General features: G+C 44.3%; 1 protein-coding gene across 2 annotated transcripts in view; it reads left to right on the top strand.

Annotated features, from left to right (window-relative positions):
* PLEKHH1 (pleckstrin homology, MyTH4 and FERM domain containing H1) overlaps positions 1 to 27,510 on the top strand; it is a 277,931-nt gene that overhangs the window by 101,170 nt on the left and 149,251 nt on the right. For both annotated transcript variants that reach the window (XM_069208829.1, XM_069208828.1), the window contains exons 3-6: positions 4,983 to 5,045; positions 5,599 to 5,748; positions 12,258 to 12,341; positions 18,050 to 18,131. In XM_069208829.1, the coding sequence (XP_069064930.1) occupies positions 4,983 to 5,045; positions 5,599 to 5,748; positions 12,258 to 12,341; positions 18,050 to 18,131 (379 nt within the window). The remainder of the gene's footprint in view (positions 1 to 4,982; positions 5,046 to 5,598; positions 5,749 to 12,257; positions 12,342 to 18,049; positions 18,132 to 27,510) is intronic.

Genomic DNA, 27,510 nt, shown 5'->3' with positions numbered 1-27,510 from the left:
TTTTTTGCTTTCAAAATAAAATGCTCATTAACAATGCAACTAGGAAAAAGTTTTGCTAAACTACTGTGAAATTTTAGGTACCATTTCTTTGAAGTATCATTTAGTAAAATGTGTTGATGTATGCTAGTATTTCCCCCGAAATGTTCTTAATAGACAAATCAGTGTAACCAATTTCAACATAATTATGGAAAACATGAAAATAAACAAGCATTTGCAAAGGCAATAGATCTGACATTGGTGGTCAGCCTTTTGGTTTTGTCAATGCATGTCCTGTTTTGACAGGGTTTTTGTAAAACATTGTTGTCGTGGGAGTTGCCCAGGGCCTCACCATCATAACAAACATTGGTAACAGCAAAAATATTTTTTGGTCTCAAAAAGTACACATTGCCACAGTAGTTCCTGGCCCTGAATAAAACGACTTCATGAGCTAACATGCACCTTGGTGAAGAGGAGTATGCTGTCACTTACAGTGAAGCCAGTTGATAGAGAGAGAGAGAATTTTCAATAAAAACAAAAGGTCTTGGAAAACAATTAGGTGCCTAATTCTTAAAGAAAATCACAAAAGTGTACCCATGGTATATGTCCCTGCATTAATGCAGATTTACAATTTTCAGGAACTCAAAAGAAATTACAGACATAGGCTAGGATATCGTACTCCTAGAAAATATTTGTAAACAATATTTTATCACAAGCAAATGCGTATGTGTAGATTTGCTCGTGCGAAAATCAGATGAGCATTTACAGGTTCACTTTCTCTCCAATCACTTCATCCCAACCCTGGAAGAAGTTTTGTTTCTGCCCACATCAGGAGTAAATTTCCAACCTTTCTCATTATGGTAAAAGATTAAAGAAGACCTGGTAAAAACCCCGAAGACATGTAAGTTAGTAGGTTTATACAGACTCGAAAGGGCACTTCAAACATGGAACTATTGCTTACTCCTATCTCCAGCCCTATTATGTAGATCTGCTGGAAGGTGCAAAATAAGGTAATTGCTAGTATTCAAACCCTACAATAGTCTGAGCCCTTGCACAACCAGAGAGACTATTATTACCGAGCTCTTATATAATGAGATTGCTGCCATAATTTGTCGTCACACTATATGGTACCGGCGGGGCAAGCAGATTATTTTTTTTACAGGACAAGTAGATTTATGAAGCAACCTGTCCCATGGACAAGTAGGTATTTTATAAAATTCCACCCCCCTGATGCCACATTGTTGCGTGTCAGTGGCACATATGAAAGGTGATAGGATGGTTAAAGTATTATCATACACTCCGGCAGATTGTGCCCATGGTTGTGCCTTTACCCCTGTATTGCCTCTGGGACCACATTGTGGGATGGGCAGGATCCAGTAAAGCAGGTCTTGTGCTGAGGCCTGGCCACGGAAGTGTCTTGTTTGGGGTGGGCAGGATACAGAAGAGCAGATCTTGTGCCCGGCATGAACATGGTAGACTCTGTGGCACAGACTGTAGGTTCATCAGTGGTCGTCCACCACCAAATCTGGCTTTGCTCCATGGGCTTTTCAGTGCATGGCCTTGCCGACTTGATGGGCATGCCTTTTGATGGCTTCCACCTGTTTGACGAGACAGCAGACTCAGCCATAAGCAGGGGCCAGCTACACCTAGATCTCTGGGAGTGGTTGCCCCTGTCCGCCATTTCTACTTGCAATAAAGTCAGTTTCATGGTTATTCTAGGGGTGTGCCATTTCTCCAACGTCAACCCTCCAAGCTGATGCAACATCAGCCAAAGCAGTTTCCCTGACAACACTGAGGACATGTTGGATCAAAAGGTCGACTTGGCAATCACCACCACTCCTCCTCTTCCTCTGCACCACCTGTAAAATTGTTTTAGCTCATCCTCAAGGGATCACATGCATCCTTTGGAAGAAAGTGTATTGCACCATTAGGACCATGGAAAGCCCTCAATATGAAAGGTGGGTCCTCCAGATCGTGGAAAAGGGAAATGGCCTCTCTTTCCAAGAGTTACCCCTCCTATTTCTCTGGTCCACTCTGTTCCTTCAGGTGGGTATGCTCACATCCTCAAACAGGAAATATTTGCCTTTCTGAGTAAAGGGGTGGTGGCAGTAGTTCCAGAGCGAGAGATCAGGCAGGGAAGTTACTTGTGATAATTTCTTGTACCCAGGAAGGACAGCAGGCTTTTTCATTCTCGACCATCAGGTCTTGAATGCTTTACTTTGCAAGGAGAAATTCATGATGCTATCGCTTACCAAGTCCTTTTGGTTTTGGGACTCAGAGAGTAGATGGTGTCCCTCAACTAACAGGCCACCTATTTTCACAAACTGCTCGTGATGTCTCACAGGAGGTACCTGCATTTTGTGGTGGGTTCCACACACCGCCAGTTTTCAGTCCTCTCATTCAGGTTGATATTGGCACCTCAAGGCTTTGCCAAGGAGATAGCTGTGGCTATGATGCATCCTTGCAGGATGGGGGTATCCATATTCCTATACCACCGCGATTTTCTGCTGAAGTTGGAATCGCTGTAGCTGGTGTTGGACCACAGTTTCCTTTCTGTTTGACTTGGAGTTAGCCATCAAACCTGCTCAAGGCACACCTGGAGCCATCACAACACTGCTTCTACATCAGAGTGGTGTTGGGCACCATGTGGCTAACAGCATTCCCACCTCAATGGAGGATTGAGGATGTGATCCCTATATTTTAGGGACGGGGACTCTTCTTTTTTTCCTGACCGCCCTCTACCTGTTAAGTCTTCTAGCATTCTGTCCTGGTGGTCATCCATGACCAATGGCACATTTGTACCCTTCATTAGGGTCTTCATTCCAAGGTGAGCTTTGGGGCCGACTGTCAGATAATGTTCAGATTTCCCTGAAGACTGCAAAAGATCTTCAGTTGCGTTCAGTGACTAGGAAGTTCATAGATGGGCGATCATTCTGCCCTGACCAGGAGTGGCCACATTGAAGACAAATCTCTCCACTTTAAGGGTTACTAATCTTAAAGTTTTGGAGACCCGAGCACCCTGTACTCCAGCAGAGCAGTGGTGTCATATCAACCTGTTCGAGCATCGAGCCATTTATCTGACACTGAAAGTGTTCTTCCCATCACTTCATGGCTTATCGGTCCAGGTCCTTATGGACAAAACAACTGTAGTGTTGTATGTTACCAGACAGAGGGTGGGCTTACATCTTCTGGTCCATAAAGTACTAACGCTGTAGAATTGGGATTAGAGTCAAAGGATTTATTTGGTTATCAATCACCTGAACATGAGTGCTGACAACTTTAGTCTGCGTCATATGTCTGATCATGAGTGGCATCTCCATCTTACCTCTTTAGACACATCTCTATAAATCTCTAGTCCACCCTGTGAGAATGATCACTGCCCTCAAATTTGTGCCCCCCAATTTCCACTCCAGGTAGTTCTGCAGGGTGCATTTCCTCTTACATGGGACTTTGCCACTCCCATTACGCATTTCCTCCCATCCTTCTGATTCCTCAGTTTCTGAGGAAGTTACCTCATGATAGGACACCTGTGAATCTAATCACATCAGTCCGGCTTCGAAGGCAATGTTACAAGGATATAAAGCGTCTTTCTCTGTGTCCTCCTTTCCAGCTTCCAGGGTGGATCTCCTCTCGTTGTCCGAGTGATACGTTCTGCACCCCAAACTTTAAAGCCTCCACCTTCATGCCTGGAAATTGAGCAGGGCATCTTAAGTTTATCTGATTTACCCACAGAAATGGTAGTTATCATCCTATCCGCACGTCATGCTGCTCTCCAGCTACCCGCGAGTAGCTCTCTATTTGCATCTCAACCTAGTAAAATAAACGTTTTTGTTTGGTTGAATTAGGTATGTTTCCAAAATTTAAAAGATGCATTTAAAAGTAAAACATGTCTGTTTTCTGATCTGGAGAAATCTGGAGAAATAAAGTATCTAATACAGAATTAAATGGTAGTTCGTGCTGCGCTGGGGAGTCTTATTACTGCTTTGCTTTCCAAGTTGCCAGGACCAGGAGGTATGTGTACATGACTGATGTGGCGTTTGACATTATTGCCTGATGCAGTGAGGTGGTTGCCGCTGGCAGTCCTGCATGCAATAGCCACTATCAGAATTTTAGCTGAAATAGCCACTATTGTAACATTAATCATTTGTGTTAGTAGCTCATAGTGATTTTCATTGAACATAAGTAGCTCTTATTATAGAAAAGGTGGGAGATTCCTGCGCTGGAGGAACAAAGTAGTGCAGTACAAGTAGCTCTGACCAGCTCAGCTTCTTGGACCTCTTTTACTTAGCAAAAAAACAAGATGACTTTCAAAAGAGACCTAGAAAATCAGCTTCCTTAGATTGTATTGTGTTAAAAATATTGCTTCCAGGGGTGCAGCCTCAGAAGTATTTTTGAAAAGGCTACCTACTGTTTGTCCCGCAGACTGTCTCAGAGTTGTGAAAAACGTACAGCAAGGAAACTTCACGTTGCACCTCACCTATTAACATCAGTTGTTTTGTCATGGAAGCTTTTAAAAAAGCGAACTTATTTGACTTGTTAAAAAACATTATGGCTTCCATAAAATTACAGAGATACAGTGAACTGAAGTGCTACCTAACCTTACTGAGCGCCAAAACAGTCTGCCTACCAGAGGCCTGAAAATTCCACATGACCCAGTTTTGATGCTTCCTAACAGGTGACTTGGGTATTCACGTGAGCACACATCAAAAAGGTCGTGCAAAGTCCGAGCTTTAGGGTCACAAAGTTATTAGATAAGTAAAAATGTGCAAAAATCTAATTTTATATATATATATATATATATATATATATATATATATATATATATATATATATATATATATAGTGCATTATTGTCTGATCTGGCGTTTGGAGGGAATGACATACAAACTGATGAAGGTTAAGGTTCCACATGAATGGAAGAACATGACATGCTTGTGTTTGTTAAATGTTAGCGCAGGAGATGTCACATTAAAACGTTTTTAATTCTAGTTTATCTCACATTGCAGATGCAAGAGCTGGAGCAGAGGGTTTTTGAGGCTGAACTGAGAGCAGAGAAGGCAGAGAAGCAGGTACAGTATTTCCTAATGGCTATATATTTTTTTACATTTGGTGATAGGGGTCTCCAACAAAGCAGTCATTGGAGCAAAATCTAGACACATCCGCTTAGAGGAGGAAGATCAGACTCATTTTATTAATGGTTAAGTGAACAATCATAGTTTGGGTTTTGTAGAAGGTCTTATAGTGAGGTCATCAGACCACTGACATAAACCAAGTGTGGAGTAGATTCAGTTCTGTAGTAATGACCTACAAGCATTTGAGGTAACAAATTAGGATTTTTAGCCTAGATCATTAACAGAAATTCTTAAATTAGCATCAATTTCTAGATCATCTAATTTATTGCCATATTTGTTTTTGTATAGTATGTGTGACATTAAAAGGTTTAATTTTGTGCAGTGGATGCCACTGGTCAGGGTTAACAAGTGAAAGAGTATCAGCCACAGAGTCGGCATAGTCTTGGTGTCAACCTTTGTGAATCATCTGCAGCCCTATATTAGGCAGCGATGTGCAGCGATAATGTTTTCTTGCATGATGTTCAGTGTAACTCTCAGGGTTCCATTGCAGGTCAGAGCAATGGAGGAGAAGCTAAAACTGGCTGATGTGAAGACAAATGAATCAGAGAGCACCTTGTACAAGAAGTACCAAGAACTGACCAGCGTGGTGCAGGAGAAGGAGGATCTCATTCGGAAATTGGAGACGCAGCTGGAGAAACAGGTAGATCATGAATTGTATGTTAGATTAGCACTTCTCACAGACAAATCCTTGTCTGTCTTCCTAAATGCCAGTCACTTCATGTCGCTGTCATTAAGTGCGTCTTGCTTTATGTTAATTTCTGACTCAGGTAAAAGTTTCAAACCCATTTAAACCCCCTAAATATTTTTGCTTTTCGACTACCTGGTTTTTGGACTTTAACTGTGAGTGAATCTTCCTCAATGTAAACTACCTTAAAATGGAGTACGAGGGCTAGCCGCTAGAGACAGGCTTTTAAAACCAGGCCTGCTGCTGTGTAGCTGGGGTAAAAAGCTTTGTATAGGCTCCATGTGAACCTGTGTGCACACCTGTGCAGGCTCAGTGAGTGGAAACACTGCCCAGATCAGTCCAGTATCTGTGCACAGGTAGCCTGTTTCAGAAATTCCCTTCAGTGCTTGGTGCAGACCTAAATAGGCCTTAGAACATGAGTGGGCATTACTAGTGTAAGTCTGTGGTGCTTAACTGTATAAGAGCGTGTTGTTACTGTTTCATTCAGCATGGCTGAAATCTGCACCAAAATACACTTGTGCCATAGGTAGGCCTAGAAACTTACATGACCTGCCGTTCCTATGAGAAAATGGAACCCAGGTGCACATTCAATGTATTTTTGTCATAGCCTTTTGGCACAGAGGATTTTTCATGTTTCTCTGACTCATCACCTACTTAGACTCTAGGCTTTTTTCCCTCTCCTGCTCCACGTTATTTACTCTGCTGACCAACTGGAGGATCAAAGGTGGCTTCCCCACACAGTTGGGCCATTTGCCAACGCTAGAGCCTGTTCCTTAGAAAAAGAGTGGGATGGATAATTACCTTTTAGACTGCTCCACAAGGCACATCTCAAGGAGGCCAAAGGGGTTAAAACCACAACAGTGGAGCCAACCACAGGAGGGGCTCCCCTTGAATGTTTTGATGTGAAGGGTTGAAGGGGCCAGCTAGCTGTGGCAGTTAGGAGTGTGCTTTCAGGCTTGTAGAAACGTCTTTCAACAAGCCACTTCAAGCTGCTAACTTGAAATGTACCAACGTGCTGTACAGGAAGGTTTGGACAGTGATGAAGTGATGATGTGTCATCTTGAGACTGGACATGGTGTTTATATACAGGAATGTTTGCCCCCACTTAAAAACCTCTGCACAGGGATGAGAAGGGGAGAGAGAAGATGGATCTTGCAGAACTCTGAGAAGTCCAGACCCTGAAAGAGAGGGATTCCCCCGTGTAACTTATGCAGACTTGATAACCCTCATCAGATATCCAATCTCTGACTTCTGCTATCACACGGGTGCCTTTAAGGTCACCATGCCGGCTGCGAGACTTGAAGAGCATAGGCATGGCAGGTATTCTGCCTTGACATCTGCAGGTTGTACTGCTGGAGGTGATCCCAAGCTGATGGGAATGCCAGGTGCTGCCAGATGACAGATTTAAGTAGACAAAAGGAAATTAAGCTCTCAAACAAAAATAACATTTTAGATACCAGGATGCCGAAAGCCAACAGTCCTGGTCTGCCACCAGGAGCAAGGCACCACTTCCACTGTCAAATTTGCCCTAGTGGGGCCTGAAAAAAGAAGTGGCAGAGGGATGACTGCCTGTGCTCGGACATGCATGGTGTCCTGCTTTGTTTGGTTTCATATTTCCCTGGGGGCCACCCATGTCCGCACACACAAAAGCAGTGGAAGAATTGGCCAGGGAGGGCGTGTGTGTGCCCACCCACTTAATTAGAAATTGTTCCCAGAGGGCCTATCTCCCCAGGGACCGTGGAATGAAAAAATTGCCCTTTTGATCATAAATTGTTTCAACAAAAGAAACCAAGCCTGTTCTGGTTCAGCAATGGCTGCGGAGGGCCGCTAGTTCCGGGGCCTAGGAAAGCTAAGCGCTGCCATCCTCCAAGCCTGAGAGGCCCTGGGGCTCCCCAGTGCCTGAGTATCACGGTCAAGGTGTTGCCCCCATCCCCTCTTCCCATACTTGGGAGCTGGCAGGAACAAAGATTGTGCCGACTGGCTCACATGCTAACACAGCAGAGTCAGGTAGGGTGCTTGGCCTGCCAGCTTGGCTGAGTGGCTTTGGGATTTCACGGGGCCCAGATTCCAAACCAAAAATTAAAAAAGGCTTTTAGTTGGGGCAGGGGACGGCCAATATATCAACACCACAAGAGGCAAAAGGAGCTAGCAAAAATAGCATATTTCCTGTGATGATGCCCCAGGAAGAACATGGGCATCACTGCCATTTGAAGATGTGTTCTGGGGGCTGCCAGGAGTGCAGCAACCTCAAAGGTATAAAGAGAATGATCTTAAGTTTCCTCGGCATCAAATTCATGCCCCATAAGAGAGGGAGCGAATAATTGAAGCACTCCTGGACTGTGGGATTTTGCTGATCTCCCCTCCTCCTTTTTTGAGTACTAGTTTGAATATTGGAATGTAGCACTAAAAGCCTCTCTTCACTTTTCTCTATCTGGCTCCCAGTGTTTGTAAAACATGTTTAGATTTTCTTGTCGATGCAGTGTTTTACATTTTTTTCACTTCACAGAATCATTGCATGCTTGCTTGTCCTTGTAGATGGGAGTTTTTTATGTTGAGGTTTGGCCATGTTTTTCATTAATTCATTTTTTATTTTGCTTGAGACATTCAAAATCTCATCTCCCTACAACTCCATAGTAATTCTCCTAGTGAACTTGCATGCACTTAGCATACTGAATCTTAGTGCCTGATGTCGCCATTTAAATTCAGTGACCTTACTGCTGCCCCGCTTCTGCTTTGTCAGTTTGTGTGGGGACTCCAAGTACTTGACAAGGCCAGAGTGATGGCCTCTAAAAGGTCGACATAGGGTAGTACTCAAAAGCGATGGATGAACACAGAGGGTGAGGGGACACATTGCATTGGAGATGAGCAGGCCATTGATTGGGATGAACCACTAAGAGGAGCATGGCAGGAACACTTGAGAGCAGCGGTTCTTGACCTGTTTACTTCTGTCGACCCCCACTCCATTACCAGAATATGGGGACCCCGTACTGACACATAACAGGAAGCTGGGGACTCTAGCCTAAGCAATTCCGATTATTTGAACCTCAAAACAATACACATAAATGCAGAAACAAACATTCATCAAATAAATATATAAATGATGAAATATGTAATGTACAAATACATTTAATAAAATCAATTTTTTATTTCAATGTGAAGGGTGCAGAGTTTCCAAATTCAATGGAGGTGTCCCATCATCTATACTATATTATTTGATGTACTTGCACTGCTCCCACAGATCAATCTGTGGGTACCAACTTAATTTTCAGTGTTCAATTTCAAGTTCTTTCACAAAGGACTTTTTTCATTTTTCAATTTTTAATTTTGTTTGTCTATTTATATAGTGCCTTTTCTGGATGGGCACTCTGACCATTTTGCTGTAGATGCTGTTGGTTATGACTCTGAAAGTGCATTGAAACCTGCTAACCAGGCTCCAGTGCCAGTGCTGTTACCATAAACTGATAACTATGAATTAGTATCCAAATGGCAAGTACTTTAACCCCCTTATAAGTCCCTACTATATGGTACCAGTGTTTTAAAGGGGTTACCCCGGCCTGAAGCACGGTTTACGCCACCCTGAGTGAGCCAAGTAAAATACTGGCAGCTGACCTGTCATTGCAGGCTCGAGGAGCGGTGCAAGCTGCTCGTACTCGACCGTGCCCATGCCATGTGTGGCACGGCGAAGAGCACCATCTTTAATAAATGTCTGTCACCCCTAAGGGCGGCCTTCTAAGCCCATGAGACAGGGTTCATTATATTAAAGGTGTGGATGTATAAGTGCAAGCATATATGTCCCTATAGAGGCCTTTTCCATTAAAGGCTACTGTAAGTGAACACCGGTCCATAGGATAATATGGGCTGGCACTTGGGCAAACCCGAGGTCAGCAGCTCCAATATGGTACTGCTGAAATAGGTCAGGTTTGGTATCAAACAATGTGCCTTCTCGCCACTGACATAAATTGTGTGTTGAGGGCGATGTGCCATGGACCCAGAAAGCAACCATAGGGGTTCCCCGCCAAGTTGCCCCAGTTTTCCTGTGCACTGGCTGCCAGCTCACAGCTGCCACCTCTAAGACAGGATTCTGACTACCTGAGCAGTGGTGAGAATACTCCCAGGAGATGGGACAATGGCCTGGATGGGAAGGAGGTCACACCTACCTCCCTCCCAGGAAGGCTGGTGAAGTGGCAAATCAAGGTGATGAGCTTCAAAGGGCACACCTGCTCTGATATGCAAGCCGGCTGTCCCCCAGTGAATGGCAAAGCTGTTCCCCTGCCCCATGCACCTTTGCACCCAGACATGCGGAAAAATGAGTTAGTCAGGAGGCGTACACCCGCAGAAAGCTAGCCACACCTTTAGGGTGGGCAGCCTGGTCTGTAGGCTGAGGAAGACTCCTGGCATCTTGAAAATACGCATCATAGGGGGTTCTGGATAGAAAAGGTGCCACAACCCACCAGATGTGGCCACCTCCGGGTCTGATTAGCTGCTGGAGCTAGTGGCCCATTGGCTACTTGCACCCACACCCCTAATGCTCATAAATCTAGGATTCAATGGGCTCCCCAGGCACCAAAACATCAGATCTGCAACAACTTACTAATAAAGTGCAAGAGAATCCCCACATCAATGAGAACATGAACCTGCACTAACAAAAGGTGTGATACCTTGAACCTACTCGACTGCGGCTCGACTGTGGCTTGTTCTGGACCAAAGACTGCTTCCCCCAGCAAGAGAAACAATCTGAGAACTGCCTGGCTTCACTCTGCGCCAGAAGAACTGAAGGAATCTTCTGTGGAGGGACTGAGTCACTTCCCTGCTTCTGCAGGCACCCTCCTGCGACGACAACCGGTACTCTGGGACTCCTCTCCTGATGACAAGCATGCTCCCTGGAACACAGGTGGTGGACCGACCTGACTCAGACTGTCCTAAGGTCCAGCTGTCCAAATTTGGTGGAGGTAAGAGCTTGCCTTCCCATGCTGTGACAGTACCCCTGTGCACAGCATCTTCTTCAGCTCCTTGGGCTTCTGTGCACTTCTTCCAAGAATCCTTCGTGCACAGGGTAGCCCAGGTCCCCAGCACTCCATCCTGCGACGCACAACTCGCTGAGTTGTTTTCCGGCGTGGGACCTTCCTTTGTAGTGCTGCGACGACGGCACTTTGCATCTTCTTTGTCCCCGTGTTCTGGGACTCCCGTGGATGCTGCCTGGTCTTCCGTGGGCTCTCTGAAGTGCTGAGAGCCCCCTCTTATCTCCTCCAACTGAGTTGAGACCCCCAGGTCCCTCCTGGGTCCAGGCAACTCCTTTTTGACAGCCTGCATCCAACAACTCGACGTGGGACATCACCTGCACCACGCAGGAACCCGCAGCCATCTTCTTTGGTGCTCTTCTGTACTCTTCTTCTTACCGGAGAATCCACTTTTGCACCATCTTCTAGGTTGGCAGGGGCTCCTGTCTTTCCTGAACTCTTCTTCGACTTCTGGACTTGGTCTCCTCTCTTCACAGGTCTTCAGGTCCAGGAATCCAGCGTTAGTTGCTTGCGGTCTTGCTTGGTTCTTGCAAAATCTCTTATTACGACTTGTAGTGTGTCCTGACGAAACTTGCTGGTCTTTACTTCTGCTTTCCTGGACCCTGGGGGGGTACTTTACTTACCTTTGGTGTTTTCTTACACTCCCAGCGCCCTTCTTTCTACTACACTTGCCTAGGGGGGAATTTGTGATTCGCATTCCAATATTTTAGTATATGGTTTGTGTTGCCCCTAGGCCCATTGCAATATATTGTATTTTCTACTGTTTGCACTATTCTATGACTGTTTACTTACCTGATTTTGGTTACTAGTGTATATATTGTGTATAATACTTACCTCCGGAAGGAGTATTGCCTCTAAGATATTTTTGGCCTTGTGTTTGGTAACATTGAGTATTGTCTTTTATTGTGTATAAGTACTGTGTAACTATAGTGGTATTGCAGGAGCTTTGCATGTCTCCTAGTTCATCCTAAGCTGCTCTGTTACAACTACCTCTAGACAGCCTAAGCTGCTAGAACACTGCCTACATTTTACTAATAAGGGATGACTGGACCTGGTATATGGTGTAAGTACCTTAGGTACCCACTACAAACCAGGCCAGCCTCCTTCACCCTGCCTTTTATTTTTCTTTGATTTTCTTGGCCTTAGGATTCTGTGCATATTACCAATGCTAACTGGTTCTGAAGTTGTTACTCAGGTTGCCTGGCTCTATGTTGTTGTATTTTTAGTGTTTCTATGGTTACATTTACTCAGACCAATCCCCTCCTTACCTGTTCATTTAATCCTGGCTTTTGGCTTGTGTCTAGTTACAGAATAAACATGAATTAATGTCATTCTAGTGAGCTCCGTTTCACATTGATGTAATGACAGCCTTCTAAACAGTACCTGATTGTTGGGTTCTACGCCTTGGCTTCCTCGTAATCCATTTAATCTACTTGTTTACTTCAGGTCCACCTAAGAGCTCAAGAAGCAAAAATCATCGAAGAGAAAGCCGCAAAAATCAAGGAATGGGTGACATTTAAGCTGAAGGAGGTATATGTTTTTCTCATCCCTGTTTATCATGGCACACTGGGTAATTCAGGATAATGACATGCTGGAAACAGATCACATACTACACAAAATTGGAAGGTTTGTGGCTCCTTTATCTGTAGACAGTCATCATGTTGCTTAGACTAAGAGCAAGTCTTGGTCGTCAGCTGCTCAGTTTAAGGTGATGTTTTGGTTTAAAGTCTTTTTATAGAATGGTGGAGGAGACTTTTTAAAAACGGAAAAGAGGTGCAGCCAGATCATATTCTGAAGTGTAACACACACAGAAGGAAACTAGTGGAGGCCACTGAAACAAGGCGAAGGATCAGAGGAAATACTTGTGGATTACATATGGAGGCTAAGAAGAAATAAGTGGGGACAACACAAAACCCACGTTTAGGGTGATGGGAGGTGGCAGACAGCAGCAGAGTGGGACTAAAACCACACAAAAAAGTTGGCGTTAATGGGAGTGTGGTGAACCAGCATCACTCCTAGACACTCCTATAGGATTGTTCCTGAAATTGCAGCAACCATTTTAATCCTACCTTGTGCAATCTAATAATAGAGGAGATATCCAGGACGTGCACAGAGGCTGTTTTAGTGTATTAGCATCTGGTCCCCTACATTTACCGGGACATACTTTATACTGAGCTCCCTTCTTTCAAATTGTTTTTGGGGTCAAGATTGAGATCACCGGGTTAGTACCAACTTAACTCGACAGGGCGGACTGGCCAAGGATGAGGCATGCCATAATCACATGGATGAGGCCATTCAGTCCATAAGATGTCCATTCTGGAATATCAGTGCATAATAAAGTACAAAAGGTTACGGCTTGAGATGCTGAGAGTGTGAATCATCTACCTGCCCTACTTTTGTTGTGTGGTTTTAGTAACAGATTATGAGATTGTGGGGCAGTGGCAATTTCTCCTACCTTTCTTTTTGTGTTTAAATAGAGCAGTAGAGTGGGAACCAGAACCAGTAGTTGTATAGATGTTTTTTAGGGAGAATGGTGACAAGACATACTTTGGCTTTGAGGGTGGTGAGAAACTGCAAGCAAAAGCAGGACAGTGGTAAAAGAGAACAAAACTGGAAGATAGGTCCTAATTACGAGTTCCATCATACTGGTGGGGTGCAAACTCCTAATGCTAAATTTGTGTTTCTGATGAATACTTCTAACTGCAGATTCCTTACCTTAGAATACTCCCCAGGTGCTGGACTTGTTGCAGAAATGTTTCCATAGCTGTGCTCCTGCCTGCCTCTAGGTGACATTGTACAGCTCAGTGTTGATGTCAGTTCCTTTCTTTTTGCACCTTTGGATGGAGATCGGGATCTCCTGTACCCAACTTTGTTGGTTTCTGATGATGTCTAAAACATTGTCACAACTGAAGGAAGCAGATGTCTGTTATGGACCCATGTGAGCTGTGTCTTTGGTGTTAGGGTTCGTGAAAAAACTCTAATTCATACTGTAAGTGTGCCCTCATGCATTTTAATGTGATCCGAAATTGGGCACAAAGCAGTATGTCGCCGAGCACAAGAAAATGCGGCATTCACGTATGTCCTGCTCACGATCCACTTGGACTTTGTCGAGGTCCCAAGGCAGTTCCTGCGACCACTCGACTTGAAGGTGAAATAATAAAATTACTAAAAGAATGACAACATGAAGTAAATAATAGACATAAGGGTAAGAGGGTGTAAGACTTACCCAGTGCAAGCAGGGAGGATGTTTTAAGTTGCTGCTGCCATACCGCAGACTTCTGTGAACCAAAGATGGAAACCTATGCTTCACTGGAAGAGAGAAGGCCTAGACAAGAATACAAACTGACTAGAAGGCAACAGAGCAGGAATTAACAGAGAAAACAAAATAGGCGATGGGGCAAACAAGCTGAGTGCTAACTATAGTGAAACGTGAAGCCATAACAAACACTGTTGCCTAACAAGAAAACACTATACAGGTAGGGTTGAAATATTTGGTTTGCCCTAGTGCCCTGGAAGGGTCCCGGATTGAGCTGGTCGTCTACTGGCTGGAACTGCGCATGTGAGTCTGTGAAATGTAGTTTTTCAAGTGTGTATTTTCCACCGTCCTGTGCACCATTTGCTTCAACTTCCCAGTCTCTTATGCTCAAACGTGTCTTGCAACCTGATACTGAGGCCACTTGCGCTGAAAGATGATTGTTGTTGATGTCAATGTTGGGCAGCTAACTGACTTAGGCCTGAATCCCACCAGTGTCACGCTACGAAATGACAAATGCAACCATTCGTCATTTAACCTGTTTCTAACTCAGTGCCTCTGCTGTGTTGTACCCCCAAGCAGAGGCTACTCTCAAGATGTTGATGTTGATGGGGATGGCTTGCCCCATGGATACATACTAATGATTCCTTCTACCTACTGGACTTGACACCTCATCCGAGTTTGATGTGCCACTTGGGCCACCAATGGAGGAGAGTGCTCATTTGCAGCGGTGGTCTAGAAGGCAGGTGAGGCCCTAGAATTGAACCCTGAGATGAGGCCAACACAAATGTTCTGATAGAGATTTTTGTAGCCTGGGCCAGTGACTTATGTGCCCTTGCTTCCTTTTAAAAACGCCCTTACTGATGCTTCAATGGGTACTTGATCAAAGCTTTGTTCTTGCCCACCTGTGAATAGGCAGCTGGCCGGACAACACAGACCAGTGCCTGGTGATCGAGGTTTTCTCACCAAGCCCTTAGTGTACAGGTCTTGACCAGTAAGGTGAATCTTAACTCAGTTCCAACCACTCCTCCAAATAGAGAATCAAAGAGGATTGATACTTTTGGCAAACACAGTTTCTTCCACCAGCACATCACTGTGCTCTGTAAATGGTGCTTGGTTGCTGAGCCATTACACACATGCCCTTACGAACATGGCCATTGAGATCTTGGTGACCCAGACGATCCATGATCGACAGGACGTTGCCATGTATTATCCACACGTCGAAACACTACAGATTGTCTAAAGAGGGCAGTCTGTGCTATTGTTGTTCTTTCACAACATGCATTGATGCGTTTCACAGGATTCTCTGGGAATGTTTAGGCCCCCTCATGGATATGACTTTTGGTGGGTTTCACCTTTTGAATGAGAGGTGGACCCTGCTATGGAGCACTTTATGGACAGCAGAGCTAATGCACATTCCTTGGGGCTATTGAACCCTGCTAGTATGGACAGGCAACCTTTTCAGCCAGTGATGCAGCAGACAGCCCAGTCCCTTTCGAAGCCATTAATGTAGGTGTGGCAGGTACCATGCAGGCCAGCAGGGACACCAGTTCACCATTTTCTCTTCCCCTGCTACAAGGGACACTGAACCATTTTAATTTGCCCTTAATAGTGCATGGCCAACCAGTGAGGGGCAGGATGTAACATTTCCTCCCATGCAGATGCATTTTGTCTGAAGGATGGGCCTCCGCGATCGTTCAAAATGGCTGTACCTTGCCTTTTTCTCTCCACCATGCCCACTATTCCTCTTACACCAGAGAGAATTTAAGACAAGCACCTGTCTGTTCTGTTACAAAAGGTGCGGTTGTTGCTCTGAAAGGTGTTATTGAGAGGGTGCTGGACTCGAACAAGACAGGGGTGGATGTAACTCTTGCCATTTCCTTATTCCCAAGAATGGTGGCTTCAAGCCTCTTCTGAACCTTCAGCCTCTAAATGCCTTCTTGTGAAAGCACAAATGAAACATCCTCCCGCTGGGCTATATCCTGTCTGCTCTGGACCTGGGTGACTGGATGGTGTCCTTGGACCTACGGAATGTGTATTTTCATATGTCCATCCAGCAGTCCCACAGATGCTATCTGCGATTTAGGGTAGGCCAGGAGCATTTTTAGTGTATTGTGCTCACTTTTGCCCTCCCCAGCCCTCGTCTGTGTTAACAAAAGTGATGGTGGCGTTGCTTCCCATCTTTGGAAGTTATGGCTATCCGCCTTGATAACTAGCTGTGTTAGGTGGGCTTGCCACAGTTAGTTTTGGACCACATCTGGATGACGGCGAACTTATCGACTTTTTTGTGTCTCACTGTCAATAAGCCGAAGTACCACCTGACTCCCCCTCAGTACGTTCTTTGGGGCAATCCTGGATACCATGAAATTCAGGGCTTTCTCTCTTCTGCAATGAGTTAGGACATTCAGGCTATGATCCCAACGGTTCAGGCTCTGTAATAGAATTTGAAGTTCCAGTGAGCCCAGCATCAAGACAGTATGTCTAATGATATCCTGGTCTTGCAGGAGACTGCTTGAGATTTGCAGTGTGGCTACTCGAAAGCAGTTAGTCCAGCTCCAGGCCCCTCACTCTTCCCCACCCTGTGCTGACTGTGGTGATGGGTGAGTGTCTGCTGGGCTGAAGGGGTGGAGATCAGGGAACTCTAGTCTCTGACAGCAGTAGCAGGCCATTTGTCTGGCTCTGAAGGCCTTCCTGCCGTCCATCAATGGAAGACAGTGCAGTTTCTCATGACAACACAATTGTAATGCGGTACTGCAACAAGCAGGGTGGAGGGACATCCTGGGTCATGCTTCAGAAGACTCTGTCCCTTGAAAGTGGTTGGTGTGTGAGGGCATTTTACCTATCACTAGCCACCTAGCAAGGTCCTGAATGCCAGAGTAGACACATTAAGCAGGCTGTCTCTTGCAGATTATGAGTGGTGTCTATATCCGAGGTGGAAGAGGACATCTTCCAACAGTGGGGAGAAAACTGGCCAGATCTTTTTGCCACCGTTGAGAATACACAGTTTTGAAGGTTTTGTGCATTGGAGTTTCCTCAAGAAAATTCATTAAGAGATGCATTGGGAATGGAACACAGGAGTCCTATATAACTTCTCACCCCTGCCTCCCTACTCCGAGTTCGGAAAAAGCTCAGGAACGATCATCCCAGATCTTCTTAGTGCCTCTGGATTAGGCCAGAAGAGTGTGGTACCCGACTATCTGGGCATGAGCATCCTTTCCCCGATCAGGCTGCAACCCACTTTGAAGGACCCTTTGGCCTCAGCAAGAAGGCAGGGTACACCACCTAAATCTGTGCAATGTAAACCTGTATGTATGGAGATTCAGCTGCACCAGTTGACTACGCTTGATCTGCTGCCTAAAGTGGTGGAATTCATCCTTGCCTCAGATCCCATTTCACAAAATCTTTTTATGCCGGGTGCTTGGAAAAATATGTGGTCCGCTGAACGTTCGTTCGTAAGACTGACCCCTTACAAGCAAAGCTGTTTGACGTTCTGTTGTTTGTTTTATCTTTGGTCTAGCATGACCTTGCAGAGGACACTATAAATGGTTATTTTTCAGCCTCTCTACATTTAGCAGATTCACCATCCGTGGTGTGGAAAGTATAACAATCCATGTGTCCTGTTTGGGCAAAACTCAGAATAGATGCTGTTTTTTTTTTTTAATCTGTAAATTCTAAACCATGGGGTTTCTGATGTTTACGGGTGCAATAACTGTCTCGTCCACCACCATGGCACTCGTAATCAAGGCCAAAGTGCCCACCTGGCTAATAAATTTTACAGTATGTTAATTCTCAAAATATAAATCTGTACACCTCTGCAAAATAACCTGTAAAACAGGAGCAGTCTGGTAAGGTCACTAGGATTTCATTAGTTGCACGACAGCCATATTGTGTTACTTATCAGGAAATTGTAGACACATGCACACACACAGACGAGTAGGCACCAGTTAACTTAAGATGCTAAAGGATGTTTTTATCCCTTTCTTAGCTCGAGATGGAAAATTACCAACTGAAGATTCAGAATCAAAAGCAAGTAGAACAATTGCAAGTGCTTGGGGACACCCTTCAAGGTAAGGTCTTCTTTGTTGTGTTTGGAGTACTCGTCACAACAGGTATCATTGTTTCAAGCACATATGCACCAACAGTAATGCATGTTGCTTTGGTCTACAGCTAGTCTAACTGACTGATGTTGCTTAAATTCATGCGTCCATCAGTTGAGAATTGGGCTGGTCCTGGCTGTGAGGGGAAGATGGCCTGTTGGCCTTAGGATGAGTCTATAGCAGCCTGGAAGGGAAGCAAACCACTGGTGTAAAACATCAGACTCACTTGGATTGGTCCATTCACTTGGAGGATTCTGTGTGAGGCAATTCAAGGACAAATTCTTCCCCCATGTCAACCTTTTCCTATTATTGCATTATATGTAATGTACGTAGACCTACACTAGTGGATCTTGGTGATATAAAAATACGAGAGACCTAGAATAGAGCGCAGTTGAATATGAAGAAAATTTCAGTCGGTTGGGCCCCAGATATTAAATTGCAGCTGGCATATGAGAAGGCCAGAAGACCAGGGATTTAAAGAAGGCTTAAATGTTATATAGTTGTTTTATTTGGTCAGTCACAAGAATCCTATTATGAGATTTCGTAATGTGATACAGACCTGGCTAAAAATAGGATTCTACTTGGGATCAACTCAGCAAGTGTGTTTCGATGAATTAGTTGGGCTTTGTTCCACTCTCCTTATTTTTCTGCCTTCCCAAGCTATTGCGCAGAACCATTAAATTGCGCAACAGTACCTTCATATTTTTAGCTCTTAAAAACAAAAGTGATATGAAAATAAGTTATTGTTGTTATGCGAATAGGCTTCTGGATTGATAGTATTTCAGCTGTTTTGTTATGGGGGCTCTAAGTTAGAGGGCAGTGTTTTATGCGAACTCGGATTAAACCAAGTGAAGATAAGCAGAACATGATTGGTCATAGATGTTTGTGGGAATTGTTTTTCTAAAAGCCTAGGGAATTTAAATGTGTTTAATGGAAACGGACGAACAATGTTGGTATGTGATGATTCAACTTGCTGCATTTGTGAAATTTGAGACAATTATTAATTGTTATATCATAATATTTATGTCAAAGCCTACCAGACATCAGCTAACGACTTCTTGTGGACATTCTGAAAGCTTCCCTGGGAATGCATTTCACCCATTGCGTGACTTTGTGGTTTGTAAATCACAGTTACTTGCTTTTTATTTGATGGCTTTAGTAGCTTTAGGCTGTCCAGCTTGAGTTTGTCCCCCCCCTCCAGCTCTCCAGTGGCACATCATCGGTTTACTGTACTCTTCGGAGTCCTCGCTTTCTGTAAACAAGCCTTTACGTCTTGTTCCTATCTTGTCACACTTGTTGGGCATTCAGACAGAGGTCTAATGTCCGGCTCTGTTTTCTTAGGTAGCTTGATGTTTATTTTTTCTGACTTCAGAGTGAGAGAATTCATGTGACAATCCTGCTGGGTACCAATGTAGGAGGAGAGGCTGTAGGATGGTATTTGTTCTAAAACCCAGCAATAAATGAACTGTGCAAATCTTTCAGAATATATCAGAATTAAGAAAATACATATGAAGCACATTTTTTTTGTAATTCTGAAGTGTGATGGAAACAGATGTCTAAATACGATTAGAACACATCAGTATACTAGGTCAGTGGTTCCCAACCTTTTGACTCCTGAGGACCCCCACTGAATCATTGCTGGAAGCCAGGGACCCCCAAGGAACTTGTACGATTTAAATTTCAAACATTAAAACAGTAGTTTGTAAAAAATACACAAACAAGTACACACCAAACAAACGCTCAAATTACTAACAATATAATTATTTTATATTGGAAAAAAATGCAAAATCGAAAACCTTTAAGGGGAAGGTTGGCACTGCATCTCGGCGACTAACTTCTCAATGTTTAGTTTTATTTAGGAAAGATGTATCCTCAGGTCAGATTCTACATTTCCCAAGCGATTCCTGTTTTTATTTTCTAGGTATGTAAGATCTGAGAAAGTTTTTTTACATAAATATGTAGTGGGTAAAGGTAGTAAAATCATAAGGGCCTCTCATCTCTCCTTAGCCTCTCCATCACATGTAGTTCATTTGTTTAATAGCACCTCTCATACTAGTGTAGGGTGTCAGAGCAGTTTACGGGGGAAAACAAGGTGTAGAATTCATTTCATCCACGCTGGTAGGCATTTTATAAGAATGCTTGGTCTGGAGAAGCAGAAACTCAGGATTCAGAACACAGCACAGTGGTTAGCATTGACTTCAATAATAAGAATGTATTTCTATGCAAACAAACCTTTATTAGCAGTGCAAGGAAAATGAAAGTCTAGGGAAAAACATAACTTTCTAATTTGTGCCTTGCAGTTTGGCAGTTTGGCAGTTCATAGCTCACTGTGCTAGATTATGATTGTAATTTATGTTCTGCACAGTAACAAAAGAAACAAAAGCATTAACCCACTGTGCTATGCACATAAAATTCTGTTCTTTGCCTGATATAGGTTCTTTGCAGCAGGCATATTAACCATCTGTGCTTCCTTTGAGTCAAAACTGCCTCTGGACAAAACTCTCATCTCTCTCCAGCAGGGACATTAAGAACTAGAGTAATCTTGAATCATTTATTTTTGTGGGAAAGCTGCTGGCTGGATGCACCAGGAAGTTTGCAGTGCTTTTAAGACTTCTGAAGGGAAGAAATAAATATGAAAAAATGCAAGTGTTTGTCAGAGGAGAATTGCCTTCTTCCCTGCCCAGACCTGCGGACCCCCTGGGAATGGGTCACGGAGCCCTGGGGGTCCGTGGACCACAGGTTGGGAACCACTGCACTAGGTTTCATGTATTTTGTGTGCAGTAAAAGTGAATGTCTGTCCAAATGTAAATGTCATTTCAGTTGAAAATGTGTTGACTGCCATGGCAGTGTGCTACCACACCATGCACACTCTACACTACATCTCTCCAATCCACTGTATGCCCTTCCACTCTGCCATGCCACTCCATTCCATGCCACAATACCTCCTCCATTTCAAGACACTCTATAACTCGCCACTCCACTTCACTATATGCCGGTCCACTCCACGCCACTCCATGACGCACCACTCTACAACATGCCCCTCCACTCCTCTTACCTCACTCCACCCCAGTTTAACCCACTCCACGCCAGTTACCCCACTTCACTTTAACCTTTCCCAGTCTGCTCTACTCCACTCCAATCTATCCCACTCCAATCCAGTCTACCTCACTCCAGTTCGCTACAGTCTTCCCAGTATACTCCACTCCAGATACCCCATTCCACTCCACTCCTATTTCCCCAATTCCACTCCAGTCTCTCCGCTCCATTCCACTCAAATCTCCCCCACTCAATTTACCCCATTGCACTCCACCCAGTTTACTCCACACAACTCCAGTCTACTCCACTCAACTCAATCTACTCCACTCAACTCAATCTACTCCACTCAGCTCAATCTACTCCACTCAACTCAAACTACCCCACTCCACTCTACCAGACCCGACTGCACCACAATCTACCCCCCTCTACTCCACCCATTTGCTCCAACCTACCCCAATCCACCAAACTCCAGTCTAACTTAATCCACCTTAACCTAACCCAATCCTCTCCAATCTACCCCAGTCCACACCAATCTACCAAAATCCACTCCTCTCTCCGATCCACAGGCACTGGAAGTAGGTGTGCATGAGGTGCTGAAGAGCCCCAGAATAACTATGCTGGAGTTCAGAAGGTGAACAGCCAATCAAAATGCCTTTAAAGTTTGTTTTTATCTTGACACATTACGGTGCCTTCAAAGATATGGGCCAAACATCGACTATGTCTACTGACAAATTGCAGCTTATTCTTTTAACATGGTGATGAATGTTTACTTTTCTTTAATTGCAAAGTTCGAGGATTTTTTTTTAAGTGATCTATCCGACAATCTTGCTAGAGTACAGGGAGTATGAAAGAAAAGGCTATGGGATGTTGTTTTTTTCAAACACAACAAAATTTTAATACCTGTAAATGAACTGTATAAATATTTCAAAACAAATAAGCAGATAGAAAGCACAAATGAAGAATTTTTTTTTGCATTTTTGAACGGTGTTGGATACAAAGATTTTCATAGGATCAAAACAAATCAAGACACTTTACTTGATGATTTCCAAATTATAAATATTTGCTGAAAACTGGTTTTAACACATCGTTTGCGAGCTATGATTTTTACAGTAAAACTGCATGTCATTACAGATTTGTGGCCATTTCAATGGACAGTGTGCTGTCTGTAAATGAGAGCACTACTACACCATGCTTTAGTAATATATTTGTGGCTGTGACTTCCCAAATGCACCACCGACTAATTATCACACTGATAACACTCTCCTGCTGAGTGGGCATTGCTCATTTGCTATACTTATTCTTTGTGACACTTGGATTTTTCGGCCTCAGTGATGTGTTATTGATGGTGCACCCCCACTGGGAAAATTGTTCCATCACCACTGCTCTTGTCTCCCCCTAATCTACACCTCTCCAGTCTACCACACTTCAATCTACTGATCTATCCTACTCCACTCCAATGTACCCGAATCTACCCCACTCCAATCCACCCAGTCTACTCCACTCCACTGTACTGAATTGTACTCCACTCCATTTCTATCACCACCACTCCAATCCAGTCTACCCCACCCAAATCTAACCCAGTCCACTCCAGTCTATCCCACTCCAATCTAACCCACCCTACTCCAAGCTACCACACTCCATTCTACCCCGCTCCACTCCAATCTACACCACTCCTACCACAATCTACCCCACTATAATCTACCATATTGTAGCCCATTCCACTCCACTGTACCCAGATCTACCCCCACTTCAATCCACCCAGTTTACTCCACTCTACCCCACTCTACTCCAGTCTCCCCAACTCCACTCCATTCTAACCTAGCCCCTCTCTCTCCATTCTAACACAAGCTAACCCATCCACCGCTCTAATCTGCACCACTCCAATCTACCCCATCTCACTTCAACCTACCCCACTCCCCTCTACCCTAATCTACCCCACTACACTTCATTCCACTCCATCCCATCCCACTCCACTCTAATCTTATTTACCCCACTACATTCCAATCTTCACCACTTAAATGTACCCCAATTCACCCTGGTCTACCCCAGTGTACCCCACTCCATCCTAATCTACACCACACCACTCCACTCTACTCTAACCTACTCCATCCTACCCCACCCCAATAAACCATGCTCCAATCTATTCTACTTCTCTCCACTACAGTCTACTCTACTTCTAGGGGAGATCTATTGGATTTGCTAATTTGTTCAATTATGTATTTTTGGAATGGAGGAATCCAATAAAAATATTCTTTCTTAATAAATTATTTTTGATATGACTGTTTATACCCCATTTCTGTAATTTCTAAGCACGGCAAATTACAGATGTTTGTACTCACCAGTGTTATGGTATGTAACCTGAGGACCTCCGTTGCATGGAAGGCTGAGTTGGCCATGTCTCCAGATCACTGCATTTGCTAGTGACATACATTCAGCTTACTGAGCTAGCCGTTCGGACACTATTCTGTTTGTCTGCTCTCAAAATGTCGACCTATTTTCACCTGCATCATTTCCTTTTTGCTCCTCTATGTGCCTTTCCTTCCTGTATCCACTGCTGTGGAAGACAAACAAAGGGCAGGAGGGGTCAGTCGAACATGCTGTGTTGAATTGGTAAGTTACCAACAAGGCCCTTGATCAAATGGATGAATGGCTTGACTAGGATAGGCACTATGCATCTGCACTCATTGCAAGGGGCCTGTCATAATGGCAGTTCCACCTGGTTGAGTGTACACCTGTTGGTCATTAGCACAGTGCCTACAGCATTAGAAATATATACGTGGTGCTCCAAGGTGCTGTACATGCCCTGAAGTTTACCCTGGTAGCAGTATGTCTAACTGTTTAGAAAACAGTGCCCGTGTATATTTTAACACAGGATATAGGCCAGGTGAACACATTAATTCCTGACCCATGGCCACAGTGGTATTCTCCTACATTGGGATACAGGGGTGTTTATGGCCTCCACTTGGAAGCTACAGAATGGAAGCTTTTTTCGTGTTTTTCTGTGATCAAGCTTTTACATGTCCTTAAAAAATTATCCTCATTCTTATTTCAACAGTCCATATTTGGAGAAAAAAATGTCTTAAATGAGGGTTGTTCATTTTGAGGTGCAGGATGACAGCATGCAGATTATGCTTTATTTTATCCCACAGTTGCTTTTGATTAAGCATTTGTTTTTATTTCTATTGTTCTCTTCATTTTTAGGTCGAGCATAGCAGCACACAAGCGCTGCTTTTCTGACTGCTTTTCTGACGTGCTGGTATTTATGGTGGCTTTTAACCACACCCACCTCCCACTCATCCCTTTCACTCGTTCATGGGCTTGTCTTTCAAAAATCCTTTGATGACATGGCTATATGCTTTATGCTTCTCCTGCCTTGGGGTGGTTTTGTTACCGCCTTGGGGACCGGCCCTGTTACATGGATAGTTGCACGTTTGTCAATATGTTTGACTTTGACTGCAAGCAAACTTCTTTTTCCTTTTGTGTCTCTCCTTCGTGCTCACGCTCATGGCGGCCATGGTGCTTTGAATTGACTTGCTTATGTCAACTGTCCAATTAGGAATTTGCAACGCTAATAGGTCTAAATCATTTGAATATTATGATGACGTATGGTATTGTGAATGCACATCACCTTTTTTCTATTGGAATGCAGTGTGTGTCCATAGATTGATATGACATGAGACCCAATTTATTTTATCTATATATATATATATATATATATATATATATATATATATATATATATATATATATATATATATACTTATATATATATATATATATATATATATATGTTCGGTGGCATGTGTAGCTGCAGATACACATGCTGTGCATTATCCTGCCATCTAGTGTTGGGCTCGGAGTGTTACAAGTTGTTTTTCTTCGAAGAAGTCTTTTCGAGTCACGAGACCGAGTGACTCCTCCCTTTCGGCTCCATTGCACATGGGCGTCGACTCCATCTTAGATTGTTTTATTTCCGCCATCGGGTTCGGACGTGTTCCTCTTCGCTCCGTATTTCGAATCGGGAAAGTTAGCTAAATTATCGAAAATTCGACGGTATTGTTATTGTTCGGTACCGGGTTAGTGTTAGTGTATCGGCACCGACATCAAGAGCACTCCGGCGGCCCTTCGGGGCTTCCACTCTTCACCGGGGCCTGGTCGGCCCGACCACACCCGTCGTCCCAGACTAATGGACGCCTTTCCGCTTCTGTCCTAAGTGTCATTCGAAGTATCCTTATACAGACCAGCACCGGGTCTGTAATCTGTGTTTATAACCTGAACACAGGGAGGATCCTTGCGAAGCTTGCAGAGTGTTTTCGATCGAAAAAGACCTTAAGGGATCGACGCGCAAGAAGACTTCAAATGGCGTTGAAACCGAAAGAACAACTCGACGTCGGAGAGGAGGAAAGCATCTCCATCCAGGGGACAAGTGAACGACCCTCGACGGTGCGGCGAACCGTGAGTAAACCTGCCCCATCCAAAACTCACACAAAAACATTTAAGGCCATGGGGACACCACCGCCAGCAGGCCATGGCTCAACCCACCAAAAGGAAGGTGACCAATCATCGGCACAGAAAAAGGCCAAAGAATTGCCGAAGACTTCCGACTCCGGTCGAGATTTCGGCACCAAACGATCTTGACACCGAGAGTTTGATTTGCCCAAAGTAAGGAAAATATCTTCAGAACCGAAAACAAAACGGTAACAGAAACCTCGGTACTGGAAAAAAGTGGCTTCGGAGCCGAGAAAAAGCTCTTATACAGAAGAGCAAGGGCTTTCCTGCCAATTCAAGGAAAGACATAGATTTGAGCAGAAGTTAGGTATGGAAGAACCGGACCATACACAAAGGAGGTTACATATCCAGAAAGAGACTGAAAAAATACAAACTTTACCTCCACTCAAATCTAAAAGGAAACTTGCATTTAAGGAGACAGAAATGCAACCTAATGCAAAAAGTGGTTAGAGACAAATCTCCACCACCAAGGTTCTCACCACAACCGTCATCAGTGGAACACCTACAATGCAGTCACCCACACATACTGGGATGACACAGGATGATGCTGATGCATGGGACTTATATGATGCACCAGTATCGGATAACAGTCCGGATTGTTATCCAACAAAGCCGTCACCACCAGAAGACAGTACTGCATATACGCAGGTACTATCTAGGGCAGCTACGTTCCACAACGTAGCAATGCACACAGAGCCAGTGGAGGATGATTTCCTGTTTAACACTTTGGCATCCACCCACGCTTCATATCAGAGTGCCAATGCTCCCGGGCATGCTCAAGCATGCAAAACAGGTTTTCCAGGAACCAGTAAAGGGAAGGGCTATCACACCTAGAGTTGAGAAAAAGTACAAACCTCCCCCAACAGATCCTGTGTTCATAACACAACAACTTACACCAGACTCAGTGGTTGTAGGGGCGGCAAGAAAAAGAGCAAACATTCAATCCTCAGGAGACGCTCCACCGCCTGACAAAGAGAGCAGAAAATTTGAAGCAGCGGGCAAGCGAGTGGCAGCACAAGCAGCCAATCCATGTTGGATTGCAAATTCGCAAGCCCTACTTGCACGCTACGACAGGGCACACTGGGACGAGATGCAGCACATCATACAGCACTTGCCTAAGGAACACCAAAAACGTGCCAAGCAAGTAGTGGAAGAAGGACAGGCCATATCTAACAACCAGATAAGGTCCGCACTAGACTCGGCAGACACGGCAGCACGAACTGTCAACACAGCTGTAACCATTCACAGGCATGCATGGTTGAGAAGTTCTGGATTCATGCCAGAGATTCAACAAGCGGTGTTGAACATGCAATTTAATCAAGAACAATTGTTTGGGCCGGAAGTTGACACAGCCATTGAGAAATTGAAAAAAGACATAGACACGGCCAAAGCCATGGGCACGCTCTATTCCCCACAAGTCAGAGGCACCTTTAGAAAACCACTATTCAGGGGAGGTTTTCGGCAACAAACATCTGAGCCTTCCACCTCTCAAACCAGACCCACCAATCAGGCACAAAAACCAAAGGGGAGGGTTTCGTGGTTCCTATAGAGGACAATTCCCAAGAGGAAGGGGAAAGTTCCAAGCAACCAAACCAAGCCAGACCAAACAGTGACTTCAATGTCACAACACCCCAACACTTGTCACCAGTGGGGGGGAGGTTAACCACATATTACCAAAACTGGACACACATTACCACAGACGCATGGGTCCTATCAATTATCCAACATGGTTATTGCATAGAATTCACAAAATTCCCACCAGATGTGCCACCCAAAACGCACAATCTGTCCCAACAACGCTTAG

The sequence above is a fragment of the Pleurodeles waltl genome, chromosome 9, assembly GCF_031143425.1.
Source record: "Pleurodeles waltl isolate 20211129_DDA chromosome 9, aPleWal1.hap1.20221129, whole genome shotgun sequence".
In the NCBI taxonomy this organism is placed as follows: Eukaryota; Metazoa; Chordata; class Amphibia; order Caudata; family Salamandridae; genus Pleurodeles; species Pleurodeles waltl.
Note: the sequence above shows the minus strand (reverse complement) of the source record. Positions and strands in the feature narration are given on the sequence as shown.